The following is a 24,471-nucleotide window of genomic DNA, read 5'->3' on the forward strand; positions in this document are numbered from 1 at the left end:
ACTTTCTGAGCTGTTTGTTTATAAATTTTGGGCTGGGATCTCTACTTAAAAACCAAGAGCAGTCTTTCAAGGCGACTTAGCAGCCGCCGTAAGCGGCTTAAGCGGCTAGACAAGCCCGCGTAAATGGAATGGGCTCTTAGCTAATTGCGCTCTCCATTTAATTTGGCTCGTTGCAGGAGGCGGAAACCGCCATCACAGCAATGAATGGCCAATGGCTGGGCTCGCGCTCGATACGCACAAATTGGGCCACACGAAAGCCGCCGGCAACCAAGGCAGACAGTGAGTATCCCATTCCATCAGAGCAACCTATCCGAACCACCAAGCCATCCCGCGTCTCAATGTCACATCTCGCTCTTCCACAGTGAACGCCAAGCCGCTGACCTTTGACGAGGTCTACAACCAGAGCAGCCCCACCAATTGCACTGTCTACTGTGGTGGCATCAACGGAGCCCTCTCCGGCTTCCTAAACGAGGAGATTCTGCAGAAGACCTTCTCGCCGTATGGCACAATACAGGAGATACGGGTCTTCAAGGACAAAGGATACGCATTCGTGCGGTAAGTTGACAGAAAACGATATTTACATGTATAAAAGTAAGATTAAGAACTCTACTGTGCATAAGTACTTAATATATAAAAGGTACTTCATTTACCAATTTATAACATTTTCATTTTCTTCTTAAACATATGTGTTATTCTTATTAGAATTTTATATTTTGTGTGCTCCCATACTTCTGAAGAAGTATGTATGCTCCACCGTAGAATAAGCGATCAGGCAATCGATCAAATAATGGAGCAATCTTCCCCCATTTTCCTGTGCCCCTATAAGTGTCCTGCACATTAACCCTTTGTGGCCCGCCATTTTGATTTGCCGCCTGCATGGGTGTGCGTGTGCTGCGGTCTGCGGTGTCATCGGTGTGTTTCCATTGTCATCGTCGCCGATGCACACACACCACGCCATATAAATGTGTGCGTGGCCCCCATCCAAACCGCTCGCCGTTAATAAATCAACAACACTTTTACACTCGACAACAATAACAAGGAATGCAACAACAGCAACATCGAGAGGCAAATTTGAAGTTACAAACAGAACAATGAACCGCAATAACAGCGACGACAACGATGGCACGGCAAAGAGTAAAAACCAAACCAAAAAAAGAAGTGGGGGAATAAACCCAGCCAAGGAGTCGGTGGAGCAGGAGGTGCAGAGGTGGCTGGGTACCGGTGGTGCTGGTGGTGCTGGTGGTGTTGGCGGTGGAGATCGCAGCTGCCGTCACGAATGCTGATAGGGTTTTAATGGCAGCCGTTGGCCCACGACGGACTGAGTTCACCCCACCGCAACCAAAAGGGCAGATACGGATAGGATTCGCTCACTGAGAAAAAATATGGGTGACCAGAAATATAAATACAAATATATTACTCTTACAAATAAGGGCTCTTCTTTAAGCATTTTTTATTCAAAATAGTTAAGACGAGAAAATGAAATGTTTTCATTCATGAAAACTCTTTACTTTTGTGCATATTAGTAGCCCTTTGTGTCAAGTGTATGTGTGAAGTGTGATGAGTGCGGAGGGGTGGGCAACAAACGCATTGCAGTTACTGGCCATGTCCATGGGCGCCTTTTGTGCACTGCTCCAAAACTCATTTGTGTGTTGCAAACGTGATGCAAAAAAAAGCGGCGAAGGGGAAAAGAAAGTCGAGGAGAAAGTGAGAGAACGGGAGGAGGCGGGAGGCGGTGCGCAGCGGAGGCATTGTTTGGCATTTTGTAACATAATGAGCTCGGGGACTACAAGTGCAGCAGCAGCTGTGGCAGAGTTGCTGCATCATTATAACCAATCCAGCAACAACGGAATAATTCCACAGACGCTTGTACCACTTTTGCGCTTTGTTGCCGCAGCGGGTTAAGCGGAAATTAAACCAGGCCAATCTGCTGCCTGCCTTCAAAAAGCAAAAATCCAGTAATGAATGTGCTAAAGATATATCTGATTGCTAGTTATAATTAAATATTTTAAATGCTTATTTTCAAATTTAATTTTATATTTTTATGCAGTTTTTTTTTCATTATTAAACGACATTAATTATACGAATTTAAGCCATATATAATAAGAATAAATTTATTCTCTCACCTCTCAGTTTCTCCACCAAGGAGGCGGCCACCCACGCCATCGTGGCCGTTAACAACACGGAGATCAACCAGCAGCCGGTGAAGTGTGCGTGGGGCAAGGAGAGTGGTGACCCCAACCACATGTCGGCCATTGCCGGTGGGGCCTTGGCCCAGGGATTCCCCTTCGGCTCGGCGGCAGCGGCGGCCGCAGCGGCTGCCTACGGACAGCAGGTGGCCGGATACTGGTACCCGCCGGCACCCACATATCCGGCGGCAGCCCCCGCCAGTGCCCTTCAGCCCGGACAGTTCCTGCAGGGCATGCAGGGATTCACCTACGGTCAATTCGCCGGCTACCAGCAGGCGGGATACATGGGGTGAGTTTGAGATCCAGATCGGGGCAGCAAAGTTGGGATTAAGCTGTAACAAAGAACTACATGAATACATTTTAATCATTTGTGTTAGTTATACGCTTTATTTATGCCCTCTCTATTCTTTGTCGCTTCAGAATGGGCGTCCAGCTGCCCGGCACCTGGCAGAGTGTGCCGCCCCAGCCTCAGCTGGCCAGTGCAGCGGCAGCCACTGCGCCGCAGATCACACAGAGCGTGGGCAGCGCATTGCCGCAGGCGGCCGGAGTGGTCGCCTATCCGATGCAGCAGTTCCAGGTTAGTCCACAGGTGAGTGCTCAAGGAATTCGATGATGAGGCGGTGCCTAACGATTGTACATCGTTTAGCTGGCGGAGGACGAGTGGCTGGCGCCCAGTCTGCTCGTGTAGCTGCCATGAGGGATGGCCATGTATCCCACACAGCAGCACCAGCAGCAGCAGCAACAGCAGCAGCAGCAGCAGATGCTGCAGCAGCAACATGAGCAGCAGACGTCCGGCGAATATGTGAAGGAGCCGCCCTACCAAACGCAGCAGCTGCAGCACCACCAACTGCAGCAGCAGCAGCACACACACAACCAGCATCAGCAGCAGCAGCACTATATCCACCAACTGTACTATCCATCGCACTGGGTGCAGCAGCAACAGCAGCAGCAGCAGGTCGCAAACAACGAGCAGCAGCCGCAGCAACAGCAGCAACAACCACCAGTGGCTCAGGTTTATGGCATGTCCGAAGTGTAGAAGGGTGCAGCATACACGTAAACGAAATCTTACCCTAGATTAAGTATACGCCACGGCGACAGCAGCAACCACACAGGCCAGAAAGTGCAATAGTCGAATCCAAAGTTGATCTAATCAATCGATAAACCAAGACGGTTAACCCGAAAACCAAAGTTTAAATGTGTGTTATTTGTGTCTATTTTTGAGGGACTTTCCTGTGGTTCGAGGAAATCGCCTCAGTCAAAAAGAAAAATATTAATAATGATAACACGAGAAGCTCTAAATGTATTTTAGTAGGTATAAACATATAGACGAGTATGTAGGTATGTATATACCAGAGTAAGAATAGAGTGGGTGCTACGAAGAGAGTGGTTTTGATTTACCAGGGCTTACGTTTCAGATAGCAAAAGAAAGTATAATAAACCGAAAAAACTAATATTTAAGCGTAGACTAAGCAAACAAACAAAAGGTTAAGAGAAATATGTTTTGTTGACTGAGAACTCATTTTGGAAAATTTGCCCCATCTTCTATGAAATTCACAGAATCGATGATTTTCCAATAGATTCCATTCCGATGATCATTTCACCGATATATCGATGTGCATAGGCCTAAGAATTAGCAAATAGTCAAGGGCCATTAGACTGGCCCACCATTAGCATCGATCAGTTGAGTCACGACTATGAGTGTTATCCAGCATTATCTAGAGAAATATCAAAGTAAATGTACTAACTGAGTTAAGCACCGACAACTAAACCGAACCCGAAAATGAGAAACACACCAGAAATCGAGTAGATAATTGCACTGAAAACAGAACGGATCGATTGAGCCAGAGAATATATATATATATGTAGATGGACCCATGACTAGATCAAACTATATATCCTAAATGATACCCATAGAAGAGGCTACTACACATACACACAAACAAGCACACGCATAAGCAAGCACGCACACTCACACGTAAGGATCCTTATTCATGTATCTGTGTTTGTGTAACGTGTAAATGTATTAAGGTAACCTATAAGAAACTAAGGAAATAGCGAAATATTTAGAAAAGGATATGAAAGAAAAACGTGTAGCAAAAGCAAAATACAAAATGTAGTCAATGTGTAGCTAAGAATCGTAAGAGTAACTGTAACACTATACACTAAAATGTAAACCTAAACACAATTATTTATGGTATTTACAAAGACAAAACGGCTAAGAAACGGAAAACGAAAGCGAATACAAATTGTAAACTATTTTTTACATACCAAAGAAAACAAAAATTGAGAAAAACTAATTCATAATGCTAAAACGGAGAAATCAAAATTAGAAATCTTTCAATTGGATAATTGGAGTGGAGCCAAAAGAAGCGAGTCTAATTTCTATAAGTTGTGATGAGAGCAAATCGATGTTACGGACAAAGGAAACTGATTTATTTTTTCAACTTGGCATAACATGTTTTTGAAAGCCAACGACAAACTGTGCATCGACGGATGCATCACTTTACATATATACAAATCTATATATATACACCTATATATATACATACATATATATATATATATATATATATATACTAAATGTTATTTGAGCAGACAAGAAAACTGTGTGTCAGAGCAAGCTATGCGTAAATATAAATATATAAATAATGAAAATATATGGAAAACCAATGAAAATTAAATAAAATTGTAGCTGAACGTATGTTGGAAATGTTGGAAAATTATGGTAAAATTACGAAATAAATTTAATGAAACGGATGAAAAAATCAGAAATACTCTACGACATATACATAATAGCTTAATTATATTTAATTATATAAACATAGTTATGGTGTAAGCAAAAGAAATATAAATAAATGATTCAATGTTGTGTATGTACATATAAAAATATGAAAAGGTATATCTAAAAAACATATAATTAAAAACAAGATATATGTGCGCATAACAAAGGCAAACTAACTAAAAGGAAATTGTATTAATATTTGCATATACATGTAAAAACCAACAAAAAAACCAAAGCCGAGTGCAAACAACGCTGCAGGAGAGCATCTGTTTTTGCAAAGGCCCAGCGCAGACATATGATAGATCATTAAATAGCGCCCATCAGATCCAAACAACCAACCCAGCCACTCGCCTATGTAATTGCATTTGTGACAGCAGCAGGAAAATCGGAGAGCGAAAAATAAACAAACAAACAAACAGTATGAAAAAGAGAATTATGAAAAGTGTGCAAGCAAAATGCCATAATTATGTTAAGCGCCTATCAAAAGCCTATCCAATTCAATCAAACCGAACGAAGCCCCCGAAACAAACTCACAAATACCCATTTATGCCCACACCAACACCCACGCAATCACACACACACACACTTACGCACACTTGAGTGTGTGGCTGCAAACACGTTAATATATGCATAGAAAAAGGCGCTGCCAGCGATTGCAGCCGAGCAAGAGAGAAATAATCAAATAAAACGGAAAAATGTTAATCAAAAAACAGAAAAACAAAATTAAAAACAAATGCCTTGACGTCTTCTCATTTTCTTGGGGATCATGGAAGGGGTTTTTGAATCGAATTACCAGAAATACTTAATACTTATCGATTAATAACATTTCTATGACCTATGGCCTATAAATGACACCAATAATGAATTTGAGGCATCTCGAAACCTTCATAAAGGGTAATGGCATATGGAACAATACATTTATTGCCAGTAATCACACATCAATGCCTGAATGGATGCATTTGCAGAACTTCAAATTATTGGTGATTCCACCCAGGGTTCTATGGAATTATTTCAGCCCGATAAACTGCAAATGAATTTGCAATGCTAATTGGAAATAAGAGAAAAGCTGCTCCAAAGTCACCCACCCACCCACAATCGAGCGCCGAATGTTTCTATTCAAACCATTTTATTTTTCAGTATGGAAGTGGCCCACAACACCCCTCCCACAGCAATCGTCGCATGCCAGTCACGTAAAATCAAAATTCTTCCCCACATGTGAGTGCACAGAAAAAAGAAATATAAAAATAGTGCAGAGAGAACACTGAAACGTCGCTGGCATTGCGGCTCATTGCACAACGGGAACTGTACAATTTCAATATTTTACTGCATTTTGCACTTTGGCCGTGTCTCTTCTGGGCCTCCGTGGTATCCTGCCCGCTGGCCTGCCAGTCGTGATGCCATGGCCACACAAACAGCCATGTCCTGTTTAATATGCGCGCTCAAAATGGCACAGCGCGGCGAAATATAAATAAAACAAATAGGCCCCTACCCTCCATAAAGTGCACATGTTACTCATACGCCCCGTTGGCCGCACAAACGCAAACGCATCGAGCTCGAAATTGGGTGCACCGTAAAAGGGTCGGGGCCAAAGTTTCGGTCGGCTCTCGAGTTAGGGAGAGCTGTAAGCTGTACTTCTTAACAAACACTTGACTCGCTTTACAACAGTTTTAGTGGATAATTCTTTATACTGCCCTGCCATGCAAAATATTCCGCAATAAAAACTAAGCGCATAAAATTTCACTGCATCATGTAGTGGCTCCGCTCCGGCTTTTGTTTTCCCATTTTTATATATTTTTTTTCGCCGTGCAGTGCATTAAGAACGCCAAAAGGACAACTGCAGAAGTGCACCTAAGCTGCCAAATATAAAAACTCTGAGTTTGCATGAAGATTTGCCGGGGCTTATTACGGCACAGGGAGCGACACATCCTGCTACCAGCCAGCCAGGACCTTAACGATGCCTGAAGGCTGGGTGGGTTTCCTTTGTCTTTGGCCCCATCCCCCATTCCCCATTCCCCGCTACACAAATCGCAATTCACCTTCCACCTTTTTATGCTCTTTTAATAGCACTTGTTTAGCAAGCAAACAACGCTGGCAACTTAAAAAACTCGCTCACACACACTAGCTGGAAATTTTTATAGCAAAAGTTTGAGTGTTTGTCTGTTTTATTAACCGTGCCTGGCTGCCTGACTCGGCTCCATGGCGCTGCCAAAGTCAAAAGCCCAAGTTTTCGTCCTGTCTTATTCATAGCACACACACACACACACATAGTCACATGTGGAAACTGCACTCGTGCTGCACCTCCACGACCACCACCACAATCAAAACTCCGGGGAAACATTTTTATGTGTGTGAGCCATCTTCGGCGTCGGCTGCTGCATTAATTGATTGCACTCTGTTTCCCTCGGGCTGTGGTAAATAATCACAGGAAGAACGTATGAACCCACAGAATGCGATTGAGGTCTACTACTTAATGTCAGATTAGGTACAATTAATATGAAATGCAAGTAGTAGTATCATATATCATTGAATACACTTTGAGTTTGATCTGAATCTAACACAGCTGCTTTTTCAGTGTACAGTTCACCCGCCATTAAGCTGCGAAATCGCACCACCAACATTGCACCACCGCCGCAACGACAAACAACAATCTCGTTTTCCGAAAGCAAACGCTAATGACAAAATGCTAAAATTTACCGGAGGGCGGCGGAGCGCCAAGGGGGCGTGTCTGGAAGCGCGGCCAAAAACCGCACAAGAGCGAGGCATCCATTAATTTTCGCACAACCGCAAAATTCAAAATTGTTTATAAAGCTACGCAGGATGCGGCCACGGCGGCGGCATCGGTGACACGTGCGGAGATAGAGACAAAGTCCTGCCATTCCCACTATCTTAACCCATTGGTGGCCGCGGACCGAAGGCGTTGTGGAGCAGGGCCAAATTGAAATGAATTTTAACGAGTCGCAGCGAAAAGTGTCGGCAAGCAAAGGAAGACACCGCTTGGTTTATCTGTAGACATAAATGCTGTAAGGAATTTAAGATTAAATAGCATTTAATAGCATCCTGCTTCATTACTTTTGGTGTGTAAGTGTTTATTTCGCGCTTTTTAATTTTTAATTTAATTTTAAAGAATATACTGTTTTCACTTTTGGTTACCTTTCTCAGTGCACTCTCTATTTATCTGCGCAATATCCCACCCTGTGGGTCCTCCGCTGGGCTACTAAATTATACGCAACGTCGGGAAACTCCCACTCCAACTGCAACCGCCTGCCCAAAAAGCCGGGCTCGGATCCGATGCGTGGCCTAAGTTTTTAGCGCGATATCCGACGGAGCTTCCTCTAAAATTGCGAACAAATTACGCAGAAAACTATTATCGTTAGGAGCATATGTGACGCTGTTGGATAGAAAGCCAAAGGGCCGATCCGTAGCCCGGCTAACACACCTAAAACCATCGCTACCAACCCAGACCCGTTCGCATGGCAAATGACTATGACAACGGCGCTTGAGTACCTAAATGCAGCTCCAACTCCAGGATGCCGGCGGCAACTATGCCCATCTTTTTTGGCACACTCTCTGCAGGCAGGACTCTCGCCTGTTTAACCCATGTCGCCCTACGAGAGGCGAAGGTGTGGTGCGCGGTATATGGTGTGTGCATATGCAATAACCACCAGCACCACCGCGGGCTCATCCACCGTTGCAGTCATCACGAATGGCAGAGAGCTCGCTTATTGTCTGCTTTTGTGTGTGGCCCAAAAACCAGATCCAGGTCCAGGTCCAGGTCCGGGTCCTCCTCCTTTTGCTCCACATCCTCGCTGGATGCGTGGAAATTGCTTTGCCATGTTAATGTTGTTAGTTGATTTCAGTTTTGGCTTTCAAAGCCGCCGTTGAACCGGCGAGTGGACAATAGGGTCACGGGTATGCGAGTGCGGGGCTTGAGGACACTGGGCCGAGGGCTGGATTTCAGGTGATGCCAGCAAAGAGCATTGCCAAAATTGTTAAATACATGATGCCCCGAAAGACTCAGTTGGGGGCCCATAGCGCTACACTGGGAAAATGATTCGTATATAATCGTAAACGCCAAAATAATTGGAAGAGGCTTGAAAGTGGCTAAAACTCTTGCGGTTTGATAGAAGCTATTAGTTAGAAAACTTCGGGGAAATATAAAAAAGTTATTCTCTTATCAGATTCCTATAATTTAATTTAATAAGTTTAATTTTTGCCGAGTGCACTCATACCCCCACATGTGCCGTTTCTGTGTGTTTATGCCTTTGAGTTATGAGCGACATTCTGTTTTTTGGGCGCAGCAGCGGGAAGTGGGTGGCACCGCCCACTTTTAATGGTAATAAAAACTAAAGCTGCTTTTGAGCGGTCATGAATTCGCCGGCGTTGCCGTTGCCGCTGCAGCTGCTGGCGAATGGCTGATGTCCATCCGGCGGTGCGACAAAATGGCCGCTGTGCGCAACGGAAGTGCACTAAACTAAACTAAGCCAAATTAATTGCCAGCTGTGGTTTAATGTGCCAAACAAAACTTTGATTGTGCCCCCAGATACGAGCCATCCGAGCCGGATCATTTGCATATTGAACGCACTCCTGCGGGGACGAGAGATGGCCAGTCCCCAGCCCACCATCACATAGCCAGCCATCTCCTTTCGCCATAAAAACATGAAGGATTCGACACGAAAAGCTATTAATTCCTATCCAGAGACTTTATTAAAGAACAAGCGCACAGCCTGCTCACAAGCTCCAATAAAAGCGACCAAAACTTAACCCAACAACCGGCAAAACATCTAAAACCGAAAAAAGAACAAAACCAGTCGTTGCATAAAAACCAGGACGAGGCGAATGGAGCGAGTGCACAGTGCGGGAAAATTAATGGTTCTGACATGGAATTTTAATAAAAATGCTTGCGTCCGGATAGCGAGAGGTGAAAAACTGGCCAGATGCAGGCTGCTAATGCTCCGGCCACCGAGAAGAAGAGAATTCAACTCAACTGCATTGCACTGCCACGGAAGCTGCTTCTGTTCCAGCTTTTGCTTGTGCTTCTGCTGGCGCTGTCATAATGCTGCAATTGTTCATTATCCACTAATGAACAAAAAGTGTGTGAAAATCGCACAGACAAAAACCTAAATGAAGAAAATGCCGCACAGCACTCGCTGAGCGATGAAAAAGGAGCAGCGGACGGATGACACACGGGCGGCGGACTGGAGTGAAGTAGAGTGGAGTTGAGTAGAGTCAACTAGAGGCAAAGGAAACGGCAAGGGAAGACCTGGAACACGTTGCTCTGTCAGCAGGTAAGGAATCACTTCACAGCGAGAAATTGAGCTTCTAATTCGCTGGGACTCAATATAAATGTATTGTAATTAGGCAAGAGTTATAGTTCGAAGCAGACCATATTATAAAGTAGTTGAAACTTATGATAGCATGAGATAACACATATAGTTTGATATATGCATACAATTAGATTTTCAATGAATAAATTAACAATATATTGCCAAGACACGCAACTGATTAGAATCCATATATTATTCCCAGCTAATTAAATGGTTTCCAGCGCACATCCCAAAGTATCTCAAACTTTAGTTCAGTGCAGGCGGAATCCAACCGGCAATGGCTTTAATTTGCGCTGCTCCTCGCACGTTTTCTTATTTGCCATCTGTAGTATTGGGGCCAGGACGCGAGGGACTCGGAATGGGGACAGATCTGGGGGCTGGTTCTCTCTGAGGGTCGGCAGACGTTGCTTTGAGTGCATTACGTGGAATTTTTGAAGCACTTAAGCTGCGCCATAAAATGCTGCTGCCGTTTGCTGTGCAGCACAGCCCGCTTTCACATGTGACAGTTGCAGTTGCTACCTCGGCGAGTCCATGCCTTTGGTCCTTGGATCCTGCTCACTGCTCTGTGCTCAGTGCTCGGAGCTGAGAGCTCTGTGCTTGGTCCTTGGTGGGTCGACCGACGACCGTCGACGGCGCTTTTGTCTGCGGCGTTTTTGTTCGTGCGGCATTTTCTAATGACAATTGTTTTGCAATATAAATTGCACAAGTGCGCAATATTTGCCTTTGTTTATGCGAAAACTTCAGCATTGCCTAGACTCATGCGCCTGACACCTGCCACCTGCCCACCGAAACAAAAAAGGACCAAAGAGGACGACTGCGACTGCAAGGCACCCGGAGATCTAGGCGAAATCCAGCCATTTGTCTCGCTTTGCACGTCGCTCGTCGCCCGTCCTCCTTTTGGCTTTTATCTCGGCCAGTTTCTTGCTGCTTCTTGTTTCATTACGCCGACTCTGGGATTCCCGAAAGCCAAAAGCAGCAGCAGCAGCAGCAGCAGCAGCAGCAGTTGCATTCAATGGCTTTTGTTGGGGTCGTGATATTTGCTAAATTAAATGACGTGAGTTATGAGATACGATTTCCTGACCGGGTTCTCAGTCCCACTGCGCAGACATGTTGCAGGCAGTACAAAGCATATATGAGCTGAATTTAATTTGCTAAATGTTTTCACCAGTAAATTAAGATGAAACCTTTTGCATATATGTATGAAGATAAACTTAAAATTGGGAAATATAAAACGACTACAAAGCATATATGAAATTTAATTTGCTTGATGCTTTCACTAGAAATTTAATTCTTTTGAAATATTACTCATAAGTTCGAACAAATATATGATATAGGTCAAGTAGTGAAACATGATAGCTGCTTCCATTCTAAGTTTGCGAGTTTAATGTAATGTTAATCGAACTCAATAAAAGGTGCCAAAATTGACTGACTATTGAACTCAAGTTTATAGCTTTCGAGAATTGCAAGAATGCACAAACTTGCCAGAAATATTTTCCTACTTAGAGTGGCAATAAAGTAAAATTGCAGTCCACTGACATTAAGCTTAGTTGATTTGTTGGCAGGCGGGGTGAAGCGAAGCGAAGGACGTACAATGGGTGACGAATTTATCCCTATTTGCATATCATTTCGCAAGTTAACGGTGAGTGCACTCACCACAAACACACATGCACACACACACACACACACACACACATATGAATGGCGAAAGGACACGGCTCAGTTAGTGGTGCGTGCATGTTTCTGCGGTGTTGGCAGTTGGATGTTGGCAGGCTGTCCGAGGCGGCTTTTAAAATGCGCTCCGAGCACTGCAAATATGTAACATTCTGCTAATGTAAATTTATTGTTAAGCAAAAAGTGGGCGGCGAAAGGGGCTGGCCGCGGACCACGTTCGCTGGGCAGGTCAACGCGGTAACCGCAGCGGCACCGCGGCATTGGACCTCAGAATACCACCAACCGAACCACCCACAGTTACACTTGAATTAGTTATCAACCATTATTATTAATAGTTTAGCAAAACGATAACAAATAAAAGCAGGAGATGGTTAATAGCTCATGTTGAATCTCAGCTAAAGATCTCCGAAATTTTAAAAATATTTAAAAAAATATTTGAAATCAAGAAGTTTATTTTTGCAAATCATCAATATCGTCATGAATTAATGCACATTATATGATTGCTAATTTCTCTAGGTGTACCTCGGCAGTCACCTGGCAAGTGCAGTGGCGTACAATAAATCTAATTTGCGTCGCATTTAATGACTTTGTCCAGGCCCCGGCTTCAGCTTTGGCCACGGCCTCAGTTGCCAACATCAGCGTGAAAATAGTGGGCGCCTCGAATGCTGGCCCCTAACGAGGCACTCGGCGGATGCCTGGCCATTTGGCCAGGTGGGCAGGAGATGGAGCTGAAGGGGAAGGTGGGGCAGCGATGACATTTAAGCCGTTGTTGCCCGGGCAATTTGAGCCAGCCATATTTTTTAGGGTGCGGCGCAAAGTGCCTCATAAAGTAATTAAAAGCGTTAATTAGAATTATGTGACAAAGTTAATGCGCAAATTGTAAATTAAACAATGCGCGAAAAAGTTGTTGGCTTTGGGGGTTGTCCTTTTCGACCATTAAGCCATCTAACTACAAGTATGATGGGAGTTCTGCTCTACTAAAAACCCTATCTGCGCCAATTTCAACGGATTTCGGATATCAAAGGAAATTCCGCTGACTAAGCGAAAAAATATATATTTTCAATAAATGGTAGCTCATCTGACAAATGAATACTAAAGTCGAGATCCCGACAAGAGTGTCCCCAATGCAGGCCCTTAAAAAAACACACACATATGACGAGCAACATTTACATTCGGAAAAAAGTACCTAAAGTGGGGAGACTTTTTTTTCAGACTCCATGAGTCTGTGAAACATTTGTTGCATCGTGATTTGGCTGATTTATACTCTTGATAGTCTAGAGAAAAGCGGCTTCATTGGCCCAATAAAATGCATGAAACGGCTTCCCAGTACTCCGAATAAATTTATGGCAACACGTTTATGTCTATAAAGAATTTTTAAATATTATATTTTATATATAGGTTCGTTTTCTCAAAAAAGGTTTCGCATAAACGTCGAACAGAAAATCAAGACAGTCCAAGAGCAATTTACATATTTGATGCCTTCTTCCTCGCTGTACTTTAATATTTTGCCAATGCCCTGGCATTTTGATTTACAACGCAGCAAGCGAATACCCCCGGACATTTTTAAATATTTCCACTGAAATAAATCCCCTCCTTGGTGGGCCCAGCTAAGCGATCCTAATTTGCTTTGTATTCCGGAGTGGAGGCTTTTCCCCAACCTCTGCCCAGACATTCCCACTGTGGAAGGCATTCATTCATTCGTTTCATTTGATTTCGTTCCATTTCATTTTGGATACGCATTTCACGAGAAATGATTTATTAAAATTCCACAACGCAGCAGTTGAGAGATGAGTTCCTTTCGCAGAGCCTCAATGACATTAATAATGGAAATGCCTTTCAGCCGTCTCTGTCCGTCGGCCGGCGACTCCCATAAGTATGCAACAGTTTGGCATCTGGCTTTAAAATATTTACGGTCTCTTCGGCATGCATGCTAAACTTTGCCAGCAATTGACCTCGGTCAACCATAAACAAAAAGAGGCATGCCAAAAAACCAGAAAGGAAAATTCATTCGCTTTGCCAAAATATTCAAGTCAAACAAGACCGACAACTCACCGGTTGAGTTGCATAAAATATGCAACAGCCTTTGCGAAAGCGGCTTCAAAAGCCGAGAAATTTCTTCAATTCGATTCTTAAGTTAGTCGCCACTCGAGCTAAGAGCATTTAAGTTCACATAAAATTATGTTGTTTCAGTTTGGTGAAGGGAACGGTGTTCCGGCTTGATTTACGCCTCCCCAGAAACCAGACTGAATCTTTAATGAGAAGCCAACTAAACTGGTCAATGCTCAGTGCTCACCATGTACACAGGGAAAAATCTATGTATACACTTTTATATATCAGCACTGAACATCATGATGCTTGGACACAATCGAATAGTAACAGGTTGTTGTAAGAAAACTCCTTACTTTTCCGCAGTGTACTCTGTTGTCACTGTTGTGGCTGTAGCCTTGTTGTTTTCCATTTAGTAACTGCCACACGAACCCAAAAAGTACTCAGACAGGTGGGAATGGGATATTACTGCGAAGGACTTTATTTGGTTTTGCGGCACTTGCCTTTAATTTCTTTGGGAAAGTTTGTTTGATTGTATTAATTGTTTTGTTATTCTTGGCAGCCAGTTAACCGAAAATTGTAAATTAATTGCTCGGAAACCGAAGCCGCACGCACACACAGAAGAGACAAAAGTGTCGTGTGGGATGTAATTATTATCTTTCCATTTGCATAAAACTGATTACGAGTTGGCCCGGCTTAAAATTTTTTGCATAGCCTTTGTCGACCCAACTAACTGCTAGATGGATAATTGCCATTATCTGATTTCGCTTTATGGGCCAGCTATCGAACGAATGAAATTTATTGCTGTAATTTACATAGTTTTTATTTAATTTTCAATTTTATTTAAACCAATTGCAAAGTACGATAACGAACAGTCGATTAAAGGAGAGTTTTTGCTTCGAACAACAAGAAAATAATGCTATTTACCTATGGGACATCAGAAATTCAGGCCACAAATTGCTCGGATAATTATATCAATAAATTTTATCAAATATAATGCAAGCCAAGGCAGCCCGGCTTTGTTCGCTTTCAATTTTCAATTTTCATTTTGCAATTTTCATTTGGCATTTACAAATTTTTCATTTGCATAAACTAAATGCGCCTAAAATAAACTTCATTTAATTTGAATTATTTCCAAATTGCAAAATAGACCGTTAAACGTACGAGAAAGTGGGTAATTGAACACTTATGTGTATTTAAACCGTTTTCTTATTGTCTGCTATTAGTGACCTTAAAGTTGTGGAAACTCACTTAAGCCTTGCGAAGCACTATCCAAAATAAACCAATAGATGAAAAAAAAAAACGTATAATTCCAATCAAAAATTGAATCGCATTTTTGGCTTACCAGCGCAGCTCGCACTCGTAAAATATAGAAATATAATGCCGAATGATGCCAGCTGACGCTACAGTTTTGGTATTTCGTGTGTGGCGCTTGTACTTTATTACACTATGTAGCAGGAAAGCGCCACTAATAACACCAATGCAGCAGCACAGACAAAAACAATAAATAAATAAAAAGATGGCATGGCTTTGTCATTGCCGTTGCCACAGTTTCAGTTTCGGCTTTTTCTCCTCCTATTTCTGATGCTGATGCTTGCAAAACCGCAATGGTCCCTCTCAAAACACCAACACACTCACACACACTTACAGACACACACATACACACATGGCACACGTTGAAGTTATAAAACACACAGATACACCAGAGAAGGGGGTACGCTTTCCGCCTTTATTTGTTTTCACAACATTTGTACACACGTGTGCCAGAGTGAGAGAACGAGTGTTATATTTTCATTTTTCGTTGTTTTGAATTCGTCGCCCCAGCGAAAATTCCCAGAAATTTGTCTTCACACGCCTGTCAAACCGTTGCACCGCTGTCATCCATTCGCTAGGCTTAGCCTGCTGCAAAACTCACACTGAGAAAAATTGTGTTTTTCAATAAATATGAGACAAACACTCGCAGGAACATATATATTAATTTCACAAAGAAAGAAGATCAATGATACCTTGCCTTTTGTTTTAGATTACTTTAAATGGTATTCATGACTTTAAATACTACTGTTTTATGTGCCATCTAAGTCTAAGCATCCTTTTGTATTCATTTTTTTCAGTGCAGCGATCTGAAGTCCACTTAGTTGGCATGCGCGACCACAGACCGAAAAGCTCGTGTACGTGGACACAACAAATTTCTGGTTCTGAATTTTTACAAAGTTTGCACTTTTTTGTTGGGGTGCAGAAAGGGTTAAGGGTGCTTAAGTGGTGGGTGGGAGTGATGGGGGATGGGCTGTGTGGACCAAGGGCCATGTTTGTTGTGCCCGCTGGACATTTGGGCTGGCGTCCAGTGGAGCCTTTGTTTGCCGCTACTGCTGCACGATTAAAATGTGCTCGACAAAGGAATTATTTAATACACGTTTCACCTTTTTGCCCAAGATTTTTATTTGCACTGTGTCGCATCTGGGATCCGCATATAGCTACGTACAAGCATAGTACATATGTATGTACGTACGTATGAACGTTTGCATCTGTGAGTTTGCCTCAAGCAAATAGCGTGTTGGTTACACATTTGTGTGCCCGTTTTTGGCTCTACACAAATATTTGAGGGAGCAGCGAGTCGCGTTTTGCAGCAGCTGAAAATATAACGTATACGCAACATTAGCATGCATACCTGTCCTGCGTCCTGTGCCCTGCGTCCTTCGTCCTGCATTCTATTTGTTGTAGGTGTGTGAAACGCTTAATGCTTGACAGCGTGCATGACTTTGAAATAGACAAACTTTTGGGCCATTACAATAAATGCAAATGCTGAGCAAACAGGCAACACTTACTGCAAGAGTTCGCCCCAACCGACTGGCAGGCCATAAAAATACACACAGCCGCAGACATAAAATTTATTTATTCAGCTTGCCAAAAATCCCTCAGATAATAATTTCATTTACGCATTCCCACGAACCCGAACCCGAAGCCCAAACCAAAACCAAGATGCCATAAAAATCAACAGAGTTGGCAAGAGCGATAAGTCTGCCATTATTCCATTGCCAGGTGAACAGGCTTCCAAATCTCGGATAGCAGGCTGAGAGGAGGTGGCCATTAAATTAGGCACACCAAGTAGAAACAAAATCACAACAGGCACACACTCACATCAATTTAGCTTTAACTACATAAAAAGTAATGTCATAGCAATGGCTGTGATTCCACGAAAAGAAATCAACTGAAGAAGCATAGAAAAATATGGATTATCTAAACCTTATAGAAACTAAAGATGAAAAAGTATTTTTTTTAAGTATTTTCTTAATAATTGATCATAAATATTTCTTGTTTTGTTCGGCTAACAGCTAATTAAGTTCTTGCTTTTTTAAACAATTTTTTCTCAGTGCCCGCACACTCTCAACTTTATTTACTTCATATCATTGCTGCTCCAGCCATTTTCAGATTTTCCACTCACAATTATGCATAATACCGCGTTATCGCCCAGCCAATTGCCCGTGGAAGATGCCAGCTTGGAGTGGGCTCTGCTTTGTATGTTCTATACAGTATCCACATACAGTATCATAATCATATATTAGCAAGGCAAATCTGTGGATGGCCAACTCGATTCGTTCCACTCTGCTCCGTGTGGCAGGACATAAGTGCAGCATCATTTCCGTTACATATAAATACACTTTTCTGGTTCAATTACGGCTGTTGGCCATGACTTGGCCGGCAGCGGCGTCGGAATCGAAATCAGAATCAGGAATCGGCTGTGGATATGACCATGGGGCTATGGGGATACGGGGCATCGATATCGGCATCTTCCGCACGGCAGTCAACAGTCAACGAGCGCAATTTAAACTTGTTACGTGCTTCCAGCATCGTCATGTTCGGCGTAATGAAATGTGGAACACAGATAGACACACTGACTACCCCATTCCGACCTAACCCATGGCCCCCATCCCATCATCTCCCGTCAGATCCTATCCAGTATCAGCAGCTAGTCAGACACGGCAGCATTTTTCTGCCTGATTTGAGGATGCCGTCGTCTCTGGCCATCCAGGCGTGCCCTTTTATTACTATCCCATATCTGAGGATACAGCCGAGTCATGTCCCTTCTCCAAGTATGTGCTTATCTCAAGCTGGAAATTATGAATCCCCCTTACTTCAGACCATTTATTGCGAAGAAATTGGTTTGTCTTTCACCGTCATCGGGGATTATTAGCATTGTTTTAGTCACAAGTCGTTTCTGATTCTTAAATGACTTTTGAGTTTAAATAGGAACGATTTAATATTTTCGAAGTGTACTTACCCCCAACAAAATATTGAGTGAAAATCATCTTTAAGCCCCCATTTGCTGCTCCACCCATTGTTTAAACATTCCAATATGAATGCCAATAAATAACCAATTGAAGGCAAATAGTGCTGCAAAAACAGCAAACCATATAATGGAATTTTTAAACTGGATTGCGGGCACAATGGAGTGGCGCAGACCGCTTCTTATGAGCATTCATTCATCAGTCCAATCAATCTGCTGGCGGATCGCTGGCAGAAGCAACCAATTTGAAATAAACTATGCACAGACACCTTGGAAGCCACGAAGCCATCAACTCGGCATTGGTTTGCCTGGTTGGCCTGGTTTGGCTGGTTTCCCTGGTTTGTCCGTAAGTTAGTCCAATAAATTCCATTCGCCAGTTGCTTTTCGCTAGGCCCTGATTGCCAGTCAGCCGTTCGCAGCCTTTGATGATAAATTAAACCGTGTGTCTACCGCTCGAATTTATTATGCGCCAAAACGCCAAATGGCTGTCAGGAATCTCTCTCTCTATCCCTCTGGCGCGGCCGCGAAACCTTTTAAACTTTAAATCCGCATCAATGCATCATCGGTGAAAGCCGTGCCAAAGTAACAAACTTTGCTTTTCCCTGCTCTGCCGCGCTTTTGCTCGCGATTTTTTCGCCTTTTCCCCCGCTGCCATAAATTGCAAAAGTGGCTTTGCCTCGCCCAGGGAAAACTGCTAGGATCTGGCCTTTCTTCGCTGCAATTCTGTGCGGCTTGTTTATGCGCTTAACACGCCTGTCTTTACCTGGTCCTCCGAGTCCTGCGAGTCCTCCTGCGAGTCCTGCCTTCTGCCTGCTGGCATATTGGTTATTAATGTTTATGGCCGCACGCTGTCGTCGTTTGATCTGTGCCAGTTTCTTGGCCAATGAAATTTATAATTTCATTTGGCGGCCATTACAATAATTCATAAAGCCAGACAAGCAGGCCGTGAGTGCACTACGAAAAGGGGTTAAGTTCTATATTAATATTGCACTTTCTTTTTAAAGATACTAATCCTTATTAAAAAGAAAGGTTAAGTATATTGCACATGTAATGTAAACAGGCATCTTCCTAATTACTTAAGAATGTTCTAGCTTAGGAGTTTTTTAAAATATTTGTTTCTGTGTAGTGGTCTCCCTGCTATTTGGATTCCAAGGGCTTACTCTCGATTTAGGCAGATTTCATATTGCTCTATTTGCATGTCGTGCTTTATTGCTTTTATATTGGCTCATATTTCGTGTTTTGTGGAACGGGTGGAGCTTGGGCATTGGACTGGTCCAACGGAGAAGGGATGACTGAGTCAATTCGGGAAGGAGACGGGTTGTAAATTGCGACAGGTTGCCAGCGGGGCTTTAAATTTCAATATGGGCTCTATGTCATCGAATGACCGACACGACCACGCCCTCGCCCTCCGAACGCCCCCAAGTGCGGGTGTGTAGAGCCGAAAATTTATGGCGTAATTGAAACCGGAAACTGCAACGTTTTGTGGTGAATTTTAATAAAGTTGCGCCTTTGTCCGTAGTTATTTATTGACAAATAGCAGATAATTTGATTTTGTGCCAATATTTAAAAAACAATGTGACACATAGGAGGGCACAAAGGTCCCCAAATGGGGGATGTAGATTTAGGACCTCCAGGCAATTTATGTGACTCATGTTCAGCTTATTTGCCCCAATTCCATAACGATATTTTTTATTTTAAAGTCAAAGGGCTATTTGTAATTGGATAAAATGTCGATGGCCGTGTATGGAGTAACGATTTTTGAATTTGGAAAAAGACTATAGTATGTGGGGGGATGTGTGATAAAATAAATTGAGTTTTCAGCGGTAACATTTTAACACTTTTAGAATCATCTGCGGTCAACGATAAAGTGGAAATTTAATAAACGTTGATTAAAATCTATCGATTTGCAATCAAATGTCTTAATAGTTTGCGTTTATAGCGGTTTTTAGGAAAATAGCTTTCGGCATATTAAATAAATAAACAAATAAAAATTCAAATAACTAATCAGTCTAATTTATATTCACTACTAATCTTACTTAAAGTTGGACCTACTTAACTATCCGCGGTAAACCATATAAATGAATGGCAAGTAAAGCTTAAGGAAACACATATGATTAGGGGATGGACTGATAACTCATAAGCTTTAGTAACATCCCAAATCCAAGCAACCATTCCCAGAGGAATGCAAAAACTGTCAGCATTCAGAGATGAGTATGATGGTTATTTTATAGCCCAAAATTGTCAACTACGCCACACGCACACACAAGCTGATTTCAGGGCAGGCAAGAAATAAAATAAAGGACCTTACCAGATGGGAATATCCTGTAGTAGTGCGTCCAGTTCGGGGGCAAGATGAGCTATCTCCATCTCCTCCATCATAGAAGCATATTAAATACAATCAAGAAGTAAAGCGACAGCGGCCAATAGCAACATTAGAACTGAACATAATATAGAAGTAAAAGTTTACAATTTTGTATTTAAATTTTAAAATCAAAATCTGTATTTGGGGCCATGGTTATATGCACATCAAGTGCGAGCGGCATTATCCAATCGGCGTAGGCCATTACATCGGTATAGACGTCCTTCTTTGACTTGGAATTATGATGGCTCAGAATGCCGTATTGATGAAATACTGTAGACTTGTCAATTTGTGTGGTGAGTGGCCACCCAATTTCAAAGGGTTGGGGGGTTAAAATAACATCGGGTTCTGGATCTCGCATTCCAAGCCATAAGAGAAAACGATTAAGGATGCCAACTTTGTACTTTTTAGGCACTTCATTTTTTTTCATTTCCATCTCAAAGGTAGGAGCTTTTGGTACTTTTCCAACGTTTACATCAATGCATATCGGCTGTATATTTCTTTTGTATACAACACTTGTTTTCAATCTGAGCAAGGCTATATTATGTTGATAGCTCTCTGAGGAATAAGACCTATGTACAATCGCCCTCGCAACATAGATTTCTTCATACTGAAGTTTACTGCTGTTTTTAAGGGTTCCGTCAATCTCTCCCAAGCGAACGATGCTGTGAAGGGAACTTAGTGAATAGAGTATAGTGTTTCTTCTATTATTACATACAGTTCAGCTTGGTAATCTATGCAGCTCGCAGCGGTCAAGACAAACCCTTCGAAGTCAGCAACATTGTTCACAAATTTTAATAAAATTGTATTTTAATACATACGTTCGTTGATAAGCGTGCCAGTGCACGTGATATTCGAACTCAGTTCTGTTCGAATTTTGACCAGCCATGGAGTGGGACTAAATACAGAACATTTACCACAATTCTGCTCCAAAAGTAATGCTGATCCCTGGTAAAACAGCAGCAGAGCAAATACCGCAAACCGGAGTGCCCCACTCATTGTTTTAAACTAAAATATACTTTCAAATGATTCCGATTAAAAGCAATCTTCAATTGAGCTGGCGCTACCCGCTGCGCTTTTATGTTTTTTTTTCTTATCAGCGATCAGAACATTTATTTAACTGAAAGATTAAGCCACCAACAAATAATTTATTCAGAAATATTAGTCAGTACTTAAAGAGAAGTTCTTATTTGATATTTCCGTTTACCAATTTAAAATCCAACTCAGTACTGTTCAAATATTAATTTTCCATTAAATATTTAATATACTGATTTCATGATGGAGTACTTATCTAAAGCAGTAAATATAATAATATAATACTTGGAAATTTTCGGGGCTATCATGATTTTTTCGGATTTTCTAAACAGGACTTACAGTATTGCTTTCTTTTTAAAGCAACTCGCTGCATAACCTGAGAAACAACATGCTGATTATACTAACGATTATTTATGAGTGCTCCAGCGCAGATAACTTTATAATCTGATAGAACTTCAGCCAGCCAGGGAGCATAGTTTGATCCGTTGATCCGCTCCATGTGGTACTATCCATCTTGCTGTGATCTTCGTTCCATGCGGAAATTCAACAGCCAACTGATTTTGAAGTCGAAAGCTGAGTATCACTTTTATATTCTGTTTAAAAACTTGCTTATCACGAATCTTATGTGTGTTTGTGCTAATTAAATTTGTATACATATTTTTGATTCGCTGAAGGCTTATCAGCTTACACTTTTCACATGCACTTCTTATCGTATATATTCAGTGGAGAATTCTCTTCGTGTGTTTCATAGAAGAACCAAAACTGAACGCTGAAGGCAGCGGGTCCGCTATGAATTATGACTTTAATTTCAATTTCAGTCCGGGTCCAGCATATGTGTCGTCCCTGCGATATCCTGCCCTTTCTCCCCTACCGCGCCTCTTTCCCAGTTTCCCTGGCAAACCACCTGCCAGTAAGCATTGGCCATAATTCTAAAGTCAGTGACGGATCATAAATTCGAAACTTTTCTGCGAAACGGCAGTGGCAGAAACAACCAAAGGCAACAACAATGGTTCAAGATGGGCGTCCTAAGATGAATCCATGGCAACCATCGACGGTCAATGACGAAAGCATCAAACTCGAAACCCGATTGCCATCATATTGAAAATATTGAGTTCAACACTCGAGGAGGTCGGCAGCTCAGGCTAACTTAGACTGCCAAATTCTCTGTTTGAACTGTTTTAATTGGAAAACCGCAAATGTCAAATCTGAATATGTGTTTTGAGAAATAATAAATACCATTAATTGTTTTAATATTGTTCAGATTTTTCGTGTGGCAGCTAACAAACCACTCACAAATTATTACGAGAGCGAAATTCTTGATGCAAGGTGGTAAGAGTCCACATCCAAGCTTTTCCTCATTTTAAAAGCTGGTTTCTAGGACACAGAACCTTCAGTTAAATAGAGTATGGAAAAAGAGCGTTTGTCAGCAAAAGAATAACAACGACAGGCAAAGCAACTGCAAATTACACTGGAATGGAACAAAGGGAAAATGGGAAATGTGGGGGCGGCGACGGTAAGAGGAAAAGGTAAACGACAAGAATACGATTGGAAAACGATTTTCATTTCTGCAGCTAATATGAGCGACAAATCTAAGTGAAGTGGGTCGAAGGGGGCGTGGCTACATCGCACTCACAATCACACACACACATGCAAGCATCATGCAAAGGGACAATTTCGAAATCAATATTTATGACTGCCCCAGCAGATTTATTGCAACTGGCGATGAGGGTACGAATTTCGCCTCGTTCTAGTTGAATACTTTTCTCTATTTTCCATTTTTGTGATTTTCCCATTTTTTTGCTCATTGCTACTGTTGCTTTTTGCCGAGCTCACAAAATAATAATATGCCGTGTTTGATTTTCGTATGCAAGCGCATATCTATTTATTGTCTCCGTGTATTTGTGCATTGCTTTTAAACAAAATGTCAGCAAATGGACGTATATAAAGGAGCTGGCATTTCTTTTTTTCCATTCGTACATTTTGCGTTCCTTCTCCGGCAAAACGATCAAAGAAAATTCCAGTTGGCAATGCATTTGGATGGTATACTGCTGCAATTGCAACTGCATTCAATTAACACACATGCACGTAGTCCGCCTTTGGCGACCACGCCCCCTTCTGCTGCAGCAGCAGTGCACAGAAAAAAATAATAGAAGAATTATCAAAATCGTTAAATTGTTAATTATAATTCTTATTTACTAGCTTCTTTCTTTAACAAATCTTAAGCTATTAACTAATTTATATTCCAATTTCATTATGGCTTTTTACCTCGTTTTCAAATAAAGACTTCAAGTACTTAAATAATATATAGACAGTTCAATTTAAATTGAAAGCTACAAGTGCACGCGGTTATATACCGTTGATATATCAACTTTAACTTCTGTGTATTTGTGTAATTCCATTTGTTGGTCTCGGGTTTTGTTGATGCTGCCAGCCAAGCACAACTTCAATTGAATTATGAATTTCAAATTTCAATTCTACTTCTTTGGCTGCAACGGCAACGGCAACAATAACAAATGCATAAACAAACAGTAATTGCTACCTAGCCAAAGTGAGTGAAAGGCCTCAAAGCGCATTTGTTTGTACGCCCCATCGTCCGTTTGGTTCGGGTTTTGGTTTGCCTTTCGACCAACAGACGTTGAAATGTAAAACATCCCACCACACTGGCCCCCCTCTGCTAGCCTAATGTCCATCAAGGTTTTAAGCTGTTTGTCAGCCACAAACACACAGACGGGCAGACAAACACACGGACACAGGGATTTGGCTCATAAAAAGGCCTAAACATTGCA

The 24,471-nt window shown here is 42.2% G+C and overlaps 2 protein-coding genes across 6 annotated transcripts in view; one reads left to right on the top strand and one right to left on the bottom strand.

Moving 5' to 3' along the window:
* The window catches only part of LOC117144833 (nucleolysin TIA-1), an 88,230-nt gene extending 85,281 nt beyond the window's left edge, over positions 1-2,949 (top strand). For all 5 annotated transcript variants that reach the window (XM_033310218.1, XM_033310221.1, XM_033310222.1 and 2 more), the window contains exons 5-9: positions 177-279; positions 363-555; positions 2,131-2,475; positions 2,607-2,775; positions 2,833-2,949. In XM_033310218.1, coding sequence (XP_033166109.1) covers positions 177-279; positions 363-555; positions 2,131-2,475; positions 2,607-2,775; positions 2,833-2,874 — 852 coding nt within the window. In that variant the 3' untranslated portion in view covers positions 2,875-2,949. The remainder of the gene's footprint in view (positions 1-176; positions 280-362; positions 556-2,130; positions 2,476-2,606; positions 2,776-2,832) is intronic.
* A 17,792-nt stretch (positions 2,950-20,741) lies between these two features.
* Positions 20,742-22,229, bottom strand: LOC117145355 (serine protease 41-like). The gene is made up of 4 exons (XM_033310974.1): positions 22,091-22,229; positions 21,472-21,668; positions 21,369-21,414; positions 20,742-21,315 (listed from the first exon to the last, which is right to left on the bottom strand). Exons 2-4 carry the CDS (start codon positions 21,647-21,649, stop codon positions 20,769-20,771), a joined length of 771 nt encoding a protein of 256 aa, XP_033166865.1. The 5' UTR covers positions 21,650-21,668; positions 22,091-22,229; the 3' UTR covers positions 20,742-20,768.
* Positions 22,230-24,471: the final 2,242 nt, after the last annotated feature.

The sequence above is a fragment of the Drosophila mauritiana genome, chromosome 3R (genome assembly GCF_004382145.1).
Source record: "Drosophila mauritiana strain mau12 chromosome 3R, ASM438214v1, whole genome shotgun sequence".
In the NCBI taxonomy this organism is placed as follows: domain Eukaryota; kingdom Metazoa; phylum Arthropoda; class Insecta; order Diptera; family Drosophilidae; genus Drosophila; species Drosophila mauritiana.